Source organism: Corythoichthys intestinalis, chromosome 3 (assembly GCF_030265065.1).
Source record: "Corythoichthys intestinalis isolate RoL2023-P3 chromosome 3, ASM3026506v1, whole genome shotgun sequence".
Classification (NCBI taxonomy): Eukaryota; Metazoa; Chordata; class Actinopteri; order Syngnathiformes; family Syngnathidae; genus Corythoichthys; species Corythoichthys intestinalis.
In genome coordinates this window covers 41,236,941-41,254,308 of record NC_080397.1, presented here as the reverse complement: position 1 = coordinate 41,254,308, position 17,368 = coordinate 41,236,941, and the positions used below count along the sequence as shown (strand labels likewise).

General features: G+C 36.2%; 1 protein-coding gene across 3 annotated transcripts; it reads left to right on the top strand.

Moving 5' to 3' along the window:
• The first annotated feature begins 1,353 nt into the window (after window positions 1-1,353).
• LOC130913032 (leukocyte surface antigen CD53-like) lies at window positions 1,354-16,960 on the top strand. 3 transcript variants are annotated; one of them, XM_057831294.1, is made up of 9 exons: window positions 1,354-1,561; window positions 3,551-3,707; window positions 4,278-4,352; window positions 6,046-6,173; window positions 6,336-6,410; window positions 6,489-6,590; window positions 10,399-10,491; window positions 10,579-10,662; window positions 10,856-16,960. In XM_057831294.1, exons 4-9 carry the CDS (start codon window positions 6,084-6,086, stop codon window positions 10,925-10,927), a joined length of 516 nt encoding a protein of 171 aa, XP_057687277.1. In that variant the 5' UTR covers window positions 1,354-1,561; window positions 3,551-3,707; window positions 4,278-4,352; window positions 6,046-6,083; the 3' UTR covers window positions 10,928-16,960. The 3 variants fall into 3 exon arrangements, with proteins under 3 accessions (XP_057687277.1, XP_057687275.1, XP_057687276.1); XM_057831292.1 differs by having other exon boundaries at window positions 1,356-1,561; window positions 5,985-6,173; XM_057831293.1 differs by having other exon boundaries at window positions 1,356-3,707; window positions 5,985-6,173.
• Window positions 16,961-17,368: the final 408 nt, after the last annotated feature.

The window sequence follows — 17,368 nt, the reverse complement described above, 5'->3', positions numbered from 1 at the left end:
ATCCCTTAATTGTATTGTTTATGTTACTTTCGCATTTTCCCCGATATGTTAGATGATAAATAATCGATCCAAACAAAGACATTTTTTAAAAAATCGTTTAAATATATGAAAAAGAACATCTCGACCACTCCTTGATGTCTGCGATTTCTGCGTTGTGACCGTTGTTATATTACCATGTTTCACTAATAAAATTCCCAAAAAATCCAGCTGTGGCCATTCACAGCTGTGTCTTGACACTCAGTGATACATCCTACATGGAGTTTGTGGATCGAAACAAGGTAAGTACGCGATAATAATTCATTAAAGTCATGGTGTCTGTAATTCAGCTCTCGCGTGCTCTCACCTCCAGATATGGTTATGCTGTTTAAAAATCTTTTTTTTTTTTTTTTTAATGCCCTCCTGTTCAAAATGTTTCTTCCCCCAGAAAATTTAGATTTTAAGCTTTCCAATGATGTATCACACATGCATATCGGACAATTCTGAAATTTGGCCCAATTGGGGGTCTCAGAGCGGAACTTCGAGTCGTCTGAGTGTTTTCCGCCATATATATATATATATATATATATATATATATATGTGTGTGTGTGTGTGTGTGTGTGTGTGTGTATATATTAAATATATACATATATACATATATACATATACATACACACACACACATATATATATATACATATATTATATATAAATATATATAGTGAAAAAGTGAATAAACATATATCTTATATGTATCTCTTTCCAATGATAAATCTGAAGAAAAACATTAAACACACACACCCAAACACACACACCCCGACACAATTTTTTTTTTTTTTTATTGGGTTTTTCACTTATCGTGGCGGGTTCTGGTCCCCATTAACCACGAAAAACAAGGGATAACTATGCTTTTCACAAAATAAATTGTTACTTTTACTTGACTACATTTTTTGGCTGACTACTTTTTGTTTTACTTGAGTAATATTATTTTAAAGTAACGCTACTCATACTTGAGTCAAATTTTTGGCTACTCTACCCACCTCTGCTAAAATGTAGACACGGGGCAAAGTTATCGTAATTGATCACAATATGAGAAGTGTATTTGATGTTCATAATATTTATTTATTTTAATAAAAATAATAATATACTGTATTTATATTTAAAGGACACGTGAACAAAAAGGGAGAAGGTAGACCCAACAACAATGATGCAGCCTTTCCCTCCACTGAATCTGAGGTTTCCTGAATGGTAACCTGCATATTTAGTACTGTAGAATAAACAAACTGGTATTTGAAAGGGACTTTAGTGTGGTAGTTGCTGGTATGACTGAATGACACAGAGAGCGCCCTGTTTACAGCGGAGGAAATGTGGCACTACCACATAGCCTTGCCTGTGATTCAGCGAGGAAAATGTTATCACGCTAAATGCGTAAACAGAAAATGTTCCAAGGCTCCCCTTTGGGAAATAGAACACAAACACATAAAAGCCCACTGTACTTGAGGTGACTGGAGAGCAGTTCACAGCATATAAAACGAAGTCACATTTGATCGAGAAATGACAGCAGCAGTTTCACTACGAACCACAGGTAAACACATTGCAATTTGTTTCCCTTAGCTAAGTATGAGATCATTTGTCTGACCACTTCAAAGTCTATGGTGAAACACAATGTATTCATTGTGTTAATATTTAGCTGTATGTTATCACCTAATACCGCATGCTTTACATACACAGCTTATATAAGATACCACATAAACGCTTTATGAAAATAGTCTTGTTCTTGGTACTGATGCTATTAAATATGTTATAATAGATTGGATGCTGTTGAGGAATGGCATTTCTGTTCACTTTGCTTTTATTTTAGTTACCCTATTCACTACAGTCATTTTGGGAATGTAAAACACTTTATAATGTAGTTGCAATTGTTTATAGTTAAAAATAGTGTCAATAAATAGATTAGTATAGGTAGTAATAGGTTCAGTTCCAAATGTTGCAACCATACTAATGGAACTTTAGTATATATTGTGAAATGTATGTGTTTTTATTCCATGGAACTGATCAAATACTGTTCATTTAAATTATGATACTTCTATAACAGAAGCGAAGGTAGATTCTGTAACATTATTAATGTCATGTCGAATATATTGCTTACAGGTTGACTTATGATACCACCGTAAATGTATGGACTAATCTGTTTTTTGTGTCAATTTTCATAAACACAGTCCTAACGAGTGAAGGTGATGCTGTGTTTACAATGTGCTAATAGTGTTGTGGTGGCTAAAAATAAAGATTTCAACAGGGTTCATGAACTGTGTTACCTCATTGGTCAAAACACCTGAAAACATTGACAAACAACAGCCAGCAGGTTGTCCTTAACCAAAACATATCACCACAGAGAATTGCCTCAGAATCCTCCCTCAATGTCATCATACATTTAAAAGATTCCAACCAGTGTCGCGCATATACACATAATGCCATGATTTTGCACACCCCGAGGCTGCATGTAAATTCCACACAGTTGGGTACTGTTTAGCATTGGAGTTATTAGTTTGAATGTTAACAGTTGTGCTGTGTTTTAGACATTTTTAATTTTGTTCCAGTTCCCCAAACATTACTGTCTTATGAATCAGCCCTTCCTCTGATGTAATTATGCAAATAATGAAACAAGCATCCAAACTGTTACTCTGTGCATGTAAAAACAAAAACAAAACATAAAAATCTCAAATACTTCTGTTTATGTTTGTTGCGATTTAACAGTGCCATCGCTCAATAAATTTGGACTTCATCAAAGAGACAACATGTGTTGCTTGATTAAATTACTTCTTTGTTGTCATAGTGATACAATTGTGGTCGACCATGTGTCTTAGTTTTTAGTGATCTGTTTCATACAGGATGGGTGTGGGGCAAACACCACAGAGTTTACAACTTCTGCAGAATTGTAAGAGCAGATTCAAACACCAAGTTGCTGTGAGTTAACAAAACATAACAAAAGGGAAATGCCTTACAGCCATTTGAGCAAACAGATTATCTGTCAGATTTAGCTCACTGAGGATCACAAGTCAATTTCTTTAGTAGTCATTTTTTTGTGATATTGTCATAAACGGACAGCTACAGTATTAGTGATGATAAATGGTTGGTATAACAATAATTGTCGTCAATACTATCAGTATGAAATAGCAAAAATGAAAACTTTTTTGCTGAGTGTAAGCCTAATGGAGTCATATAGTGACTGAACAGCAGTGGTCCCAGGACAGATCCTTGGGGAACTCCACAGACATTTACCAATTTCAACAAAGTATTCCTGACCTTAAGACATGAACAAGGACTTGAACAAGTTTAGAGCAGTACCAAAAAATCCCAGCCAATATTCTAACCTCCGTAATGAGATCACATGGTCAATGATGTCAAAGGCATCACTGAGGTAATGCAGGGGACAGGTTTGCTTGCACCTGCGTCCAGGCAGATCGCATTCATCTCCTTATCATAGCGGCCTCTTCAGATACCCAGACGACGCCTAAAAATAAAACCAGTCTGCTGTTATTTACGTTTATTCCATGCTGAACTTTCTCACTCACAGATTTTCCACCCAATGTAAAGAAAGAGGAAGTAATATAGTGCTGAAAGCCCCACACAGTACAACGCACTCCTCAGAGTGAAGAGAAAGGGAAGTGTAAGAAGAGCAGAGGTCTCGAAAAAGAAAAGAAAAATTTAATCCATAATTGTCTTCTCCACTGGTAAGAACTTAAGCACTCTTTGCCTTTTTTAGTCTTCTAAATTAGTTTCACATTGTTTAATACTAATAAATTAGAGATGTGTCCACCCTAGAAACATATTGAATTGATGTATTTTACAGTGTATGTTTTATGTAATGTAAATCCTGGATTATGTTTCTATAACAACACACAGAATTTTGTTTTTAACTCTTGCACTATATTCAAAATACAAATTAGTATTCTATTTTCAGTATAATAAAGCAGTGACATTTGACACAATTTCAAGTAGATTTTCTGGTAAATTAGGTAGCAATTGTCACCTCAAATAATTAATTTTACATTAGTAAAAATCTTTGGTAAATTAAACACGTTCCAATAAGTAAAATATAACGGCAAATGGTAAAATGTATTTGAAGGATGTTTTCTTTTTGTCAACTCAAGAGCAAAGACAGGAAATGAAGTGAGTCAGAATCACTTCCCCCGTGTGTGACTGTTGATTCGTGACGAGCTCAGCATATAACCACAACAAGTTTTTTTTTCAAAAAGCTCCTTGCATTTGCATTTCCATGACCTTGTGACATGTCTTAACAGAGCCATCTCAAGATGACCCACGGCTGCCTCAAGTGTTTGAAGTACACCATGTGTGTCGCCAACTTCCTTTGTTTTGTATGTGTCTCAATGATCAGAAATTCAGAAATGCCCTAAATATCCCCCCGCTACAGTACAATATGTGTAATTGAGCACATTTAAGTTGTATCAAACTTTAAACTACATTTTTCAAACATTTATTTAGGGGCAGGTTTCTTTTGACTTTTAAAACTAATACAATTTAACTACATCTTTGTTAACACATTGGCTGCCATTAATAGTTCTTGATGTCCAATTCCCTGCTAGTCTCTTCCAGGCAAAATGTATTGGACGTTCAGCGCGATCACTGGCATTGAAATATGAGCATTTATGAGTCATTTCTCCCAGTTTAAATGAATTTGACGTCTATCATTGTCAATGGCAGGCAATGAGTTAAAGTATTTTTTTCCATTATGCTATACTTAAGATTAAAAAAGAAAAAAAAAAAAGAAAAAAAAAATTAAACAGCAAAACCCTAACTGGAGGCGAGAGCGGAATTAAAGACGCCATGATTGTAACGAGATATTATCGCGTACTTACCTTGTTTCGACCCAAAAACTCCATGTAGTATGTTTCACAGAGTGTCAAGACACAGCTGTGAATGGCCACAGTCGGATAATTTAAAAAAAATTATTTTATGGGTGAAACATGGTGATATAACAAGGGTCGCGATGCAGAAATCGCAGACAACATTGATTGGTTGAGATTTTCTTTTTCATTTAGTTACCCTTTTAAACGTTATTTTTCCATTTTTCTTTGTTTGGATCGATTATTTATCATCTAATATATTGGGGGAAATGCGACAGTGACAAAATAAATACAATTAAGCAATAGTTATGAGGTAGATACCCGTGACTTTTTTACAGACGCCAAATTTTTCATTGTGACGTAATTTGTTTAAAAGTTTGAAATATGCGAGTGAATAATTTTATAAAGCCGTTTTTTATTTATTTTTTTTCAAAACTGAATATTAGACACCAATTAATGATTTTAAGCTAAAAATAACAGACATTTTGAATAATAAATATAATTACTTCTTCTTTTTATGACTAGGTTGAAACAAAAGCAGTTGCGCGACGTCTGTAAATGGGGGTTTCCAGGGTAAAGCGGGCAAAATAAAAATAGTTCGGGGGCTTAATGCGCCATGAATCTGCTATGGCAGCATATAGACATATTCTTCTATCAAACACAACAGTTGTTTTGGCTTAAAATGAGGCAGTTATTTTTTAAGAGGAAGCCTAGAGCAGAAACTGCTTTTTCAGTCTTGTCTGTGTTTTCAGCCACAAAAAAAAAAAAAAAAAAAATCGTCGTTTCGCCCACCCGGGCGGTATGGTCTCTCCTTTCAAGCTCGGGTTCTCTACCAGAATTTTTTTTTTTTTTTTTAAACATACGCATTGTGCAAAGTGCAAATAAATTGAAACTTGAAACTACTGTATATAAAGCAATTGCATACAATATTTCTGTGGCCTACAATGACCACAAACGAGATGAAAGGGCAGTAAACCCAAATAGGCCAGAGGCTTGAAAAAATGATAAAACATAAAACCTACTTCCCCAAGAAAAGCGATGAAATGTTAGAATGCATAAAGACGTTTGAGATAAAGTAAATAAATTTTAAAAAATCTATTTTATGTATAAGCTGCCTTCTAAAGTCATTTTCTGTGGTGTCAGTTGTCTGGCGTGGCCGTGCTGGGCTTTGGTGTGTACATGATGGTGAACTTCAAACTGACAGCACTTACACCTTCTTTGGACAAGTTCAATTTAGCCAGCATGTTGCTGATCAGCGGTTTCATCATCTCGTGTGTTTCCTTCCTGGGTTTCCTGGGAGCTCTAAAAGAGAACCGCTGCCTCCTGCTGACGGTACAACACACACCCAGAGTAGAGAGTTTTGATTAGCCTATGTAGTTTTTTTTTTTTTTTTTTTTTTTTTAAACAGAAACTTCCAGAACTACATCTTTGTACAGCTTGTCCTAACAGAGAAAGATGGATATTAACATATGACCTATCTGTATCTGCTATCAGTTCTTCCTCATGCTCTTCTTTTTGCTGCTGGTGGAACTGACTGCTGCCTGCTTGCTTCTCCTGTATGAAAAAGATGTAAGGCTACATTCACACATTTTACAATGTGTCAACAATTGTTATGCCAATAATCTACACCAATTTTCCCTTCATTAGATTTCCGATTGGGTGGAGAAGGATCTGAATGATGGTTTGAAGAAAGCAAATGGGGAAAATTCAACGGACTTCTACAGTGAGTGGGATCTAGTTCAGAAAACGGTGAGATACAGCCAGAAAAAGCAATGACATTCGGGATGAGCTGTCAAAAAAAAGACCGTTATACTGTAACTCTGAAGATATATTTTAAACAACAAGTTTCCTTCTTGACTGTGGGACAGATTAAGGGCGTAGGTTTGGTCTCAACATTGGTAGGGACAGCATAACCTGCATGAACACTTTTTGCTGGGGACGGGACATTAATAAGGCCTAACAGATTGGCTGAAGGGCTATCTCACGAATATGAACCTAATTACTTGATAGGGTAAATGATCAATGAAAATTAATCTGTATTGACTCATACTAACATTCATATGTATTGGTTCAGGTGATACAACATTTCATTGAAACCTTTGTTATCAAAAACTACGGAGAAAAAAAAAATATATATATTTTTTTGAAACCTTCCAAAATTAATGTCTGTATTTTATAAGCAAATTTAAATTGCAATATTTAAACATAACTTCAAATATTTTAACATACACAATAAATACAAACTTGTTTTTTAATCACCTAACTATCCAGGAATGCATAAAATTGCAATATTTAACCATAATTTCAATTATAGTAACATAAACAATAAATAAAAAGTTGTTTATTAATCACTTAACTATCCAGGAATACAAAAAATAAACATTTGTCTTAGGACCACTCAATATCGCAAATAAATAAGTATAACTGGGAAAAAAAAAAGAAAAAAAAAAAGAGTATAACAAATATAAATAAAAATTGAGCATTCCTTTTGGTAAAACACACTGTTTTTGTCCACAAGCACAGCCAAACTCAACAAAAAATGAAAACATTTTTACCTCGACCATATACTTCATAATATATTGACGGGGCACGTGGCGTGGGGCCGATTCATAGGGAGCCTATCTTCGTCAAAGCTGACCGAGCGGAAACACAGACAGAGCTTTTTACGTTGAAAATTCTTGTGAATAAATGCTTGTATCCCTGAATTCTTTATAGATATGGACGTAAAACAGTCTCGATTCTTGGCAAAAAGAAAGAAAAAAATGGGCTGTTAGCATTTATTTTACGTAAATATGTCGAATGTGCTGCTAGCCTTTAAGCCACTGTGGCACTGCCTTATCACCACAGAGAGCTTTTTACATTGAAAATTCTTGTGAATAAATGCGTAAATCCCTGAATTCTTCATATATATGGATGTAAAACAGCCTCGATTCTCGGTTAAAAGCAACAACAAAAAAATAAGCAGTTAACATTTATTTTATATAAATATTTCGAATGTGCTGCTAGCCTTTAAGCAACTGTGGCGCCGCCTCATCACCACAAAGAGCTTTTTACGTTGAAAATTCTTGTGAATAAATGCTTAAATCCCTGAATTCTTTATAGATATGGACGTAAAACAGTCTTGATTCTTGGTTAAAAGCAAAAAAAAACGGGCAGTAAGCATTTATTTTATGTAAATATTGCGAATTATAACACCAATGCTGTAGCGGCTAATTTCTCCCATTGATTTTTTTTTCACGTTTCAAAATGCATGCATGGTAGGAAAAATATAATAATTACCTTGAATCCTCGAAAAAAATCACTCCTAAGACAATCCTTCCTGTTTGTATGCGGTACAGCGTTTGTACTTTTTTAACCAAAATCTGGCATTAGATCGCTGTGTGTGTGTGTTTGAGAATAACTCTTATTGATGCTGGGTGTGGGCAGGCCCCCTATGCGAAGGCGTGGCACAGTGTCTGAGGGGTGTGACCCGTCAATATAGTTATGAAGTCTATGCCTCGATGATGATTAATCTACGATTATCTTAAAAATGTCTGTATAGGCAGCGAATGAAAATATTTTTAAATAAAATAATGTAGAAAATAAATACATTTTAAATAAATGCAAGTCATCAGCCAATCACGCGTGCGTTTGAGGGGGAAAAAATGGACCAGCACATTCAGCAAGTGAAATGAGTCTGAACATGATGAAAATAATTCGCTTCATAATGGTAGGATCATTTCTATCTTTACAACATATGGGAAGACAATCTCAATGACCCATATACAGTATACTAGTCCTTCTAAAAAAATAGCATATTGTGATAAAGTTCATTATTTTCTGTAATGTACTGATAAACATTAGACTTTCATATATTTTCGATTCATTACACACAACTGAAGTAGTTCAAGCCTTTTATTGTTTTAATATTGATGATTTTGGTAAAAAAGTCAAGAAAACCCAAAAATCCCTATCTCAAAAAAATTTGCATATTTCATCCGACCAATACAAAAAAGTGTTTTTTAATACAAATAAAGTCAACCATCAATTAATTATATCAGCTATGAACTCAACACTTGGTCGAGAATACTTTTGCAGAAATGGCTGCTTCAATGTGGAGGGGCACGGGGGCAATCACTGCTGAGGTGTTATGGAGGCCCAGGATGCTTCGATAGTAGCCTTAAGCTCCTCCACAGTGTTGGGTCTGGTGTCTCTCAACTTCCTCTTCACAATATCCCACAGATTCTCTATTGAGTTCAGGTCAGGAGAGTTGGCAGGGCAATTGAGCACAGTAATGCCATGGTCAGTAAACAATTTACCAGTGGTTTTGGCACTGTGAGCAGGTCGTGCTGAAAAATGAAGTCTTTATCTCCATAAAGTTTTTCAGCAGATGGAAGCATGAAGTGCTCCAAAATCTCCTGATAGCTAGCTGCATTGACCCTGCCCTTGATAAAACACAGTAGACCAACACCAGCAGCTGACATGGCAACCCAGACCATCACTGACTGTGGGTACTTGACACTGGACTTCAGGCATTATGGCATTTCCTTCTCCCCAGTCTTCCTCCAAACTCTGGCACTTTGATTTCCGAATGACATGCAAAATTTGCTTTCATCTGAAAAAAGTACTTTGGACCACTGAGCAACAGTCCAGTGCTGCTTCTCTGTAGCCCAGGTCAGGCGCATCTGCCTCTGTTTCAGGTTCGAAAGTGGCTTGACCTGGGGAATGCGGCACCTGTAGCCCATTTCCAGCACACGCCTGTGCACGGTGGCTCTGGATGTTTCTACTCCAGACTCAGTCCACTGTTTCTGCAGGTCCCCCAAGGTCTGGAATCAGCCCTTCTCCACAATCTTCCTCAGGGTGCGGGTCACCTCTTCTGGTTGTGCAGCATTTCCTGCCACACTTTTTCCTTCCCACAGACTTCCCACTGAGGTGCCTTGATACAGCATCCTGGGAACAGCCTATTTGTTTAGAAATTTCTTTCGGTGTCTTAGCCTCTTGCTTGAGGGTGTCAATGATGGCCTTCTGGACAGCAGTCAGGTCGGCAGTCTTGCCCATGATTGCGGTTTTGAGTAATGAACCAGGCTGGGAGTTTTTAAAAGCCTTAGGAATCTTTCGCTGGGGTTTTGAGTTAATTCTTTGATTCAGATGATTAAGTCAGTAGCTTCTTTAGAGTACCTTTTCATGACATGCAAATTTTTTTAGATAGGGATTTTTGTTTTTTCTTGACTTTTTTGCCAAAATCATCAGTATTAAAACCATAAAAGGCTTGAACCACTTCAGTTGTGTGTAATGAATCTAAAATATATCAAAGTCTAATGTTTATCAGTAAATTACAGAAAATAATGAACTTTATCACAATATGCTAGACCCAGTATATAATGCAACTAAAGTTGTTTTAAAGTTGGTCGGGGCATTTTGAGCATCCTGAAAAGTTGCTAGTGTTTTGTCCCTACCGTCCCTATGCAAACCTACACCCTTGGAACAGATGGTCAATCAGCATGTCACACCTAATACACTACGGTATTTTAATGTTGGCGGTAAACACTGACACCAAATTTACAACTTTTTGTTTCAGTTTGATTGCTGTGGAGTACACAATGCATCAGACTGGGGAAGCAAAGCGCCTGGTTCTTGCACTGACAAAGTGACCGAACAGTTGAGATCAACGGTAAAGTTGGTCTACTAAAGAACCATTTCAGCATGAGTTAGTGCCTGTTGCCCAGTTCAGTCCAAATGGTTTGCTTTTGGCTTGCAGGGCTGCCTGGACAAGCTTCAGAAATGGTTTGAAGAGAATTTTCTAAGCACTGGGATTTCCGTTATTGTTCTCTGCATTATTGAGGTAAAACAATGCTGTTTTTTTGGTCTGTTTTTTTAAATAAGTTTGTAAATTGTCCTAACACGATAGCAGTGGTTCGGTGGATTTAAACTACAACGAAGCATGCACCTTGCTTATAAATGAAGCCCGTCTTATTATACAACTGAACACTACATTTTTTAACCCCGTACATTAACAAAATTATTTTTTTGGACAGGTATTAGGGATGTGTTTCGCCATGACACTGTTCTGCCACATCAGCAGATCTGGACTGGGATACAAGTTATAGAAGAGACAGATTGTGTTCATTAAAACTCTGATGACCTGGCTGAACAATATATATTTAACTCTGACATATTTCATCCATTAACTGTGTGTAATTGTGGAGCATGACAGACAATCTTAGATCACGAGTTAAAATATGGAATAAACCAAAGAGAATAAAAGAAGAAACACAAGTATATATATATTTTTTATTTTAAGAATAAATCCTTGAAAAACCCTAAGATTTCCAATACAATTTTAAATATTTTGTTCTTTTTAAAACCATCACACAAAAATATTTTTTTTGCAATTTAAAAAAAACAACAACAATGAAAACAAATGTATCTGTACACAGCAGAACATACTATTTATTGCTAAGTGAACACCGCGGTCACCCAAAATCTTGAGTATTGCAATTCACCTACAGGTATGAGGGGAATTAATTTTGATACAACCCTCCTTTTCCCTTGCACTCTATTGTTTTCCCACAGTGGACATGGACATAAAATAGTCCCCTACTGAATAGAAAAACTTTCAAATTTCATATGAAACCTCGACTGTTATAGTATTGTTCATTTCTCATTCTAGAAATTTTCAAAAATAGCCATTTGCTTTCTTACCATTGCCGACAAACATAACACTTCTACAGTCTTTCAAAAATGATGCCATTAATGAAATCTAGTGAATAGTCACAAACAAGTCAGGTTTATTTTGAGCTTAAGATGTTTGAGAGCAAATGCCCAAGCAAGAGACAGATTTCAAATTAATAGTAGGAGCGGACAGTACCAAGTGTCTTAAAGAATATTCTTGTGTGATAAGGCTGCAAAGAGTAGCCTAAATTATTGGTACCCTTCCATTAAATAAAGAAATAACCACAAAAGTCAATAAAATACTTCAGTAACTTAAATTAAAACCCCAGGAATTGCTTCATGCAGTTGAAGAAGTTTTTGGGGGAAACACTAAAACATTGTTGTACTCTTTAAAAAGGGGTTACTCATCCCACACTCATCTCAAGGGGTAACTTCATTGTAAAATGTCTATTTACACTAGTTGAAAGTACAGTGGTCATTCAAATAGTGTGTGTATGTGTTTTTAACATTGATGATCAACTTTAAAGTGATTTTTAAAAATCTTATTTAAGTTGGGCTTTTTTTTTTTTTTTTTTTTTTAATACATAAAATGGTACTAATTTAGTCTGTGTTTATATTTAGTTTACCTAAAGCGCTGCATGCATAACACAGCAACTTCCAAGTGATTAATACATAAAAGACTGTATCTCCAAACCCTAGTAAAAAAAAAAAAAAAAAAAAAAAAACAGCTAAACAAATTAAATGTCATTTACCAACCATGACTCCCCCTATTTGCGTGGCATGAGTAAGAACATAGGATACCCAGCCCCTAATTGCATTGAAATACAATGTAGTTACAAATGTCTGCTCTAATGTAATATGGTTCAATGTCATGGTTAAACAATTGTTTATTGCTATCTTGTTGTATGCCCAGCTATGAAACTGCTATTACCACTACTATTAAAATGTTAGAATCCAAAGCTAAAGCCATGAACAAACCAATTACCAATAAAACACTGCTCTGTTCATCCTATTTTCACATTTTCCTGCAAGATGAAGAGCATGTAAAATACGTACACTGTTGTCACAAGAGGAAATGGGGAACCTAAATTGCAGGCTTCATGAGCGCATTCAAACACCACCAAACTTTGGTTCACAAGTGTCAAACTTAGGGGCTGGGGACAGATCCGGGCCACCAAGTCATTTCATGTGGTCTGCTTAATAAAATGATGTGCATTCACTTCATGTTAGTGGGAGAATCGGTACCAAATTGTCTTCATTAGCAACCCTTTTAGAGCACACAATTTTACAAAGGGGCCATTAACTACTAATATGATCAAAAATCATAAAGGGATCTTCTGTCCACTTACATCGGCAGTTTCCCCAGAGTGTACTCTCGTCAAAGCTACCTAGTGACTTCGCACAGGATAAGTGTGAATTAAAAAATAGACCAATGTTCATCAGTTTTCAAACTAATGACACAACCTACCGAGTTTTTAGCAAATGCGGTCGTCTTCAATCTCTGTCACACTAAAGCCAAACTGGCTATTGGAATGCAAAGATAAAGGAGATTGAATCAAATACCTAATGGTTAGACTGCAGGAATATCTGATTCCAGATTCCTCCTCAAATCTGATTTTTATGGCTTACTGTACACACAATTTTTAGCAAGTGCCCAAATCAGATCTGGGCCTGTTCAGACTTGGCCTCATAATTGACACACCTTTCAGGCTGATGTGGCAAAGAAGATGTCATCCAGCATAGAGTGACATCACAATCAGTCAAAACCCAACTGAGCTGTTCAGATCGAGAAGCAGCTTGTCCATTTCCAATATGAAACTACCTCCCGTATGTGGTTTCAATCAGTCTCACAAAAATCAGATTCCTGTGCCGTTTGCCTGTGCAGACTACAAAACAGCCATCCAGTTTTAACATGGATGGGCTAAAAATAAGATTTTCATTGCCTGTCTAAACAAGCCCTAAATCATAAGAGGGACATAAGATGGTTGTACAAACAGAGAGGGGTGGTATGGACGGACAAAGGGTGTAGAAAATCAGTCGTGTGGAAAAGGATTTCAGAATTATTTTTTGTGTATTCAATGTTTCACTTACACAAGCACAACCTCTAGGCTAGGGAACATTCTGGCAAGCTGTACATATCTAATTTCCTCCTCTCGAGTTAACACTTCCAACTAAAGATCATCAAATGAGTAAGCCATAGTCTCCCCTTTCCAAGTGAGTCTGAAGAATTAAGTCATGTTAGTTTGAGCTACTTTTAGGACCAGCTCCCGTGTTTAACATTCATTTAATATATTACTTGATCATTAATGAATAACAATAATTCCTCTCAAACAATACTCAAGCACAAGGGAAAACAGGTGAAGTTGTCATTGTCTAGAAATTTACCAGTACTTAAAGGGGAACTCGGACTTAAAAGACTTATAGGCTCTAATAAGCCACAATTGTTCTCTTTTACTAAAATACGTCATTAGAAACGCATAAAATATTGCCATTGATTTAAAAATCTATAATATTTAGTATATGTTTTGACCTATGGAGGGCGCCATGTTTTATGCGCGCAATGGAGGCTCGGGGTGATGCCGTAGATCTGGGGTGGGCAAACCGGTCCTCAAGGGCCGCAGTAGGTCCTGGTCTTTGTTCCAACTGTCCCAGCACAGATAGTTTAACCAATAAGGTTTCCGCAGAAATGAGAAGCACCTGACTGCAATCAACTGACTGCACTTGTAAAACAACAGATTGGTGAAAATGTGTCCTCTTAATGGGTTGCAACAAAAACCCACACCCACTACGGCCCTATGTGGAATAGTTTGCCCACCCCTGCTGTAGATTGTCACTGTCACGAGACTAGACAAACACTTCTGGGTTACTCAAATTCATTCTATGCGGCGAGACGTCCTACACATGCCCACATTGGTTAAAAGCAGTGAGTAATTACTATTTGTGTTTTTATTGAGTCTTTTATTACCATTTCATTGCCTAAAAATACTTTTTGCATGTTTTTCCTTTTCATATTTTAAAGCATTGCGTTTTCTTGTGGTAGCTTTAAAGCAGATTGATCTGTTGACCACATTAGTCACGCATCATATTTTAACTACCTTTATTTAATATTACTACTTTTAAGTATTTTCTTAAGGCGCTCTTTAGTAAGTTCTGTCTGTATGCATCTACACAAAACAAACTGAAAGCGCATGGTAGTACTTTGGGTGTCAAATTCGCCTCTTGTAGCACATTTTGCCAGTGTAGCACATTTTGGCAAAACACCGTTTTTTCCCCCTACTCTCGTCTCGTCTTTCCTGTTCATTTTGCCTTTGCTGCTCATTTTGTGACACATCGACAGTGCTGTCATGCTTATTAATGTTCCTCTCGCGTTCAAATTGAAAAGGTTGAACAGATGACATGTTCATGTTGCTAGTCATACTCCGGAAGCCCAGCAACGTAACCATGTGATGTCACCGCCCTGCGCCGTCAACAACAATGGCGACCTACTAGTTAAACTACTTTTACAAATTGTATAAAAACATAGTTTGTATATAGAAACCCCTCTTTAACTCATAATAACGTCATAAGAACTACAAGCCTTTCTATCCGTGGATCCCTTTAATGCTTGCGGAAAAAGTTGTACTTTAATTCTAATACGATAGGTATTATCTCATGTTACAAATGTATACTGCATATATATATGTGTATATATATATATATTAGGGCTGTCAAAATTATCGCGTTAACGGGCGTTAATTAATTTTTTTAATTAATCACGTTAAAATATTTGACGCAATTAACGCAGATGTCCCGCTCAGACAGATTTAAATGACAGTACACGGAAACGCTCACTTGTTGTTATGGAGTTTTGCCGCCCTCTGCTGGCGCTTGGGTGAATGACCATCTCGCAGATTGCCTCAAACAGATTACATCATATGAGGCCGTTTATGGACATTAAGAGTGAAGAGAATGCCACCGGCCGCTTGGGGGCAGCGCCGTTCCATACTCATGTTATTTGTTCTAAACGTGGGAGAATTAGTAGTTGAGAGACGTTTATGCTGTATTCACAATGCAATGCAAATTGTTATTTGTACTCCACACATATTTCGGTAAGTTTTCTTTCTTTTACTTGCAATTATGTGTCTCTTGTTGTATTTTGGGTAAGATATGTACAAATATATGTTATACAGTAGAGGTGAGTGGACACAGGCATTCTTTGGACGGCACCGTTTATTGGCAACTCCTTCACAACAAACATACAGTGGGGAGAACAAGTATTTGATACACTGCCCATGGGAAAACCCACTGGCAGTGTATCAAATACTTGTTCTCCCCACTGTAAGTATCGTTTAGTGAAAGCACAACAAAAATAATATTCCTATCTCTCCCCAAAAAAATAATGTTCACAAAAAGAAAAGCACTTCAGTCTATAGTAATGAGGCCCTATTCTGACACACAGTTAAACAACAATGAAAAATGAACTGGAATTCCATATCAAAATAGCTATGCAAAATACATGTAAAACTTTATAACTTTTTTTAACTCTATTTTTATTATTGTTATTTTTATTCCTCTTATTATTATATTAACTCTACTTTTGATTGAAAATTTTACAAATTTTATAAAAACGAAAACATGAAGAGGGGTTTTACTATAACTTGTAACAATAACATTTATTGTTTAAGAACTACAAGTCTTTCTATCCTTGGATCACTTTAACAGAAAGAATGTTAATGCCATTTGTGGATTTATTGTTACAATAAACAAATACAGTATTTATGTGCAGTATGTTGTATGTGTATATCCGTCGTGTGTCTTATCTTTCCATTCCAACAATAATTTACAGAAAAATATGGCATATTTTAGAGATGGTTTGAATTGCGATTAATTGCGATTAATTACGATTAATTAATTTTTAAGCTGTAATTAACTCGATTAAAAATTTTAATCGTTTGACAGCCCTAATATATATATATATATATATATATATATATCGTACTTTGTAACGCGCTGTCGCACCCCAGGCACAAAGTCATTTTTCCCCCCTCTGTAACCATGTATAATAGGCTCCAACAATTTGCTGCCATCAATGCGCGCACTTCATTATTATCACACATTATTATTGGAATTCATTGTTTATCAAAAGACACCATTCTTTTTTTTTTATAGTAGTTAAATTTAACTCACATTGCTGCGCAAATAAATAAATATTGGTGCGATCATTTTATTTTCAGAGGGTGAAACACGAGTAGCAATGTCGACAAATTTGGTGATGATAGCAGTTTTCAGACATTAAGCCGTTGCTGTATTGCAGCAACTCTCAAAATGTGCACACACAAATTCACATTGCAGAGCAAAAGTGTCTACTGTATAGTAACATTACGAATCATTTTGGAATAAAAGTACACATTTTTTACTGCTCAAAGTACCAGATAACATCTACGCTGTGCAATGACATTTTCTTAATTCATCTATACTTTTGTATTATACGCACCTTAATTGCAATTTTTTTGTTGGGGGGGGGGGGGGGGGGGGCATTAAATTTGAGCAATTATGCTAATATTTAATAATAATTCAGTGTCAATGAGAGCATCGTGGGAAATGTGTTAATATCTGCTATCATATTTTAAGGTCTTCCAGGAAACGAGAGACAGTCAGTGAACTCAATTTATTGACAACAATACACAACTTGATATGTACAGTACAGCCTAGCTGAGGCCGGGGGTGGGGGTGGGGGGGGGGGGGGGGTACCGGAAAATCACCCCAAAAAAAGATACAAACACACAAACATTTCTCCATTGTCTTTTCTGAGTACACCTTCGCTTAATGTCCGATGTGCACTTGTTAATGAGAAAATCTGTGGCCTTATGTCTGAAAACAATGATCAATCGTCACCA

Bases quoted from the DNA above. Each gene is read 5' to 3' on its own strand.
- LOC130913032 (XM_057831292.1), top strand. From the start codon at position 4,290: ATGACCCACGGCTGCCTCAAGTGTTTGAAGTACACCATGTGTGTCGCC. The intron at 6,591-10,398 runs GTGAGATACAGC...TTTTTGTTTCAG, and splicing joins GGGATCTAGTTCAGAAAACG to TTTGATTGCTGTGGAGTACA. The intron at 10,492-10,578 runs GTAAAGTTGGTC...TTTGGCTTGCAG, and splicing joins CCGAACAGTTGAGATCAACG to GGCTGCCTGGACAAGCTTCA.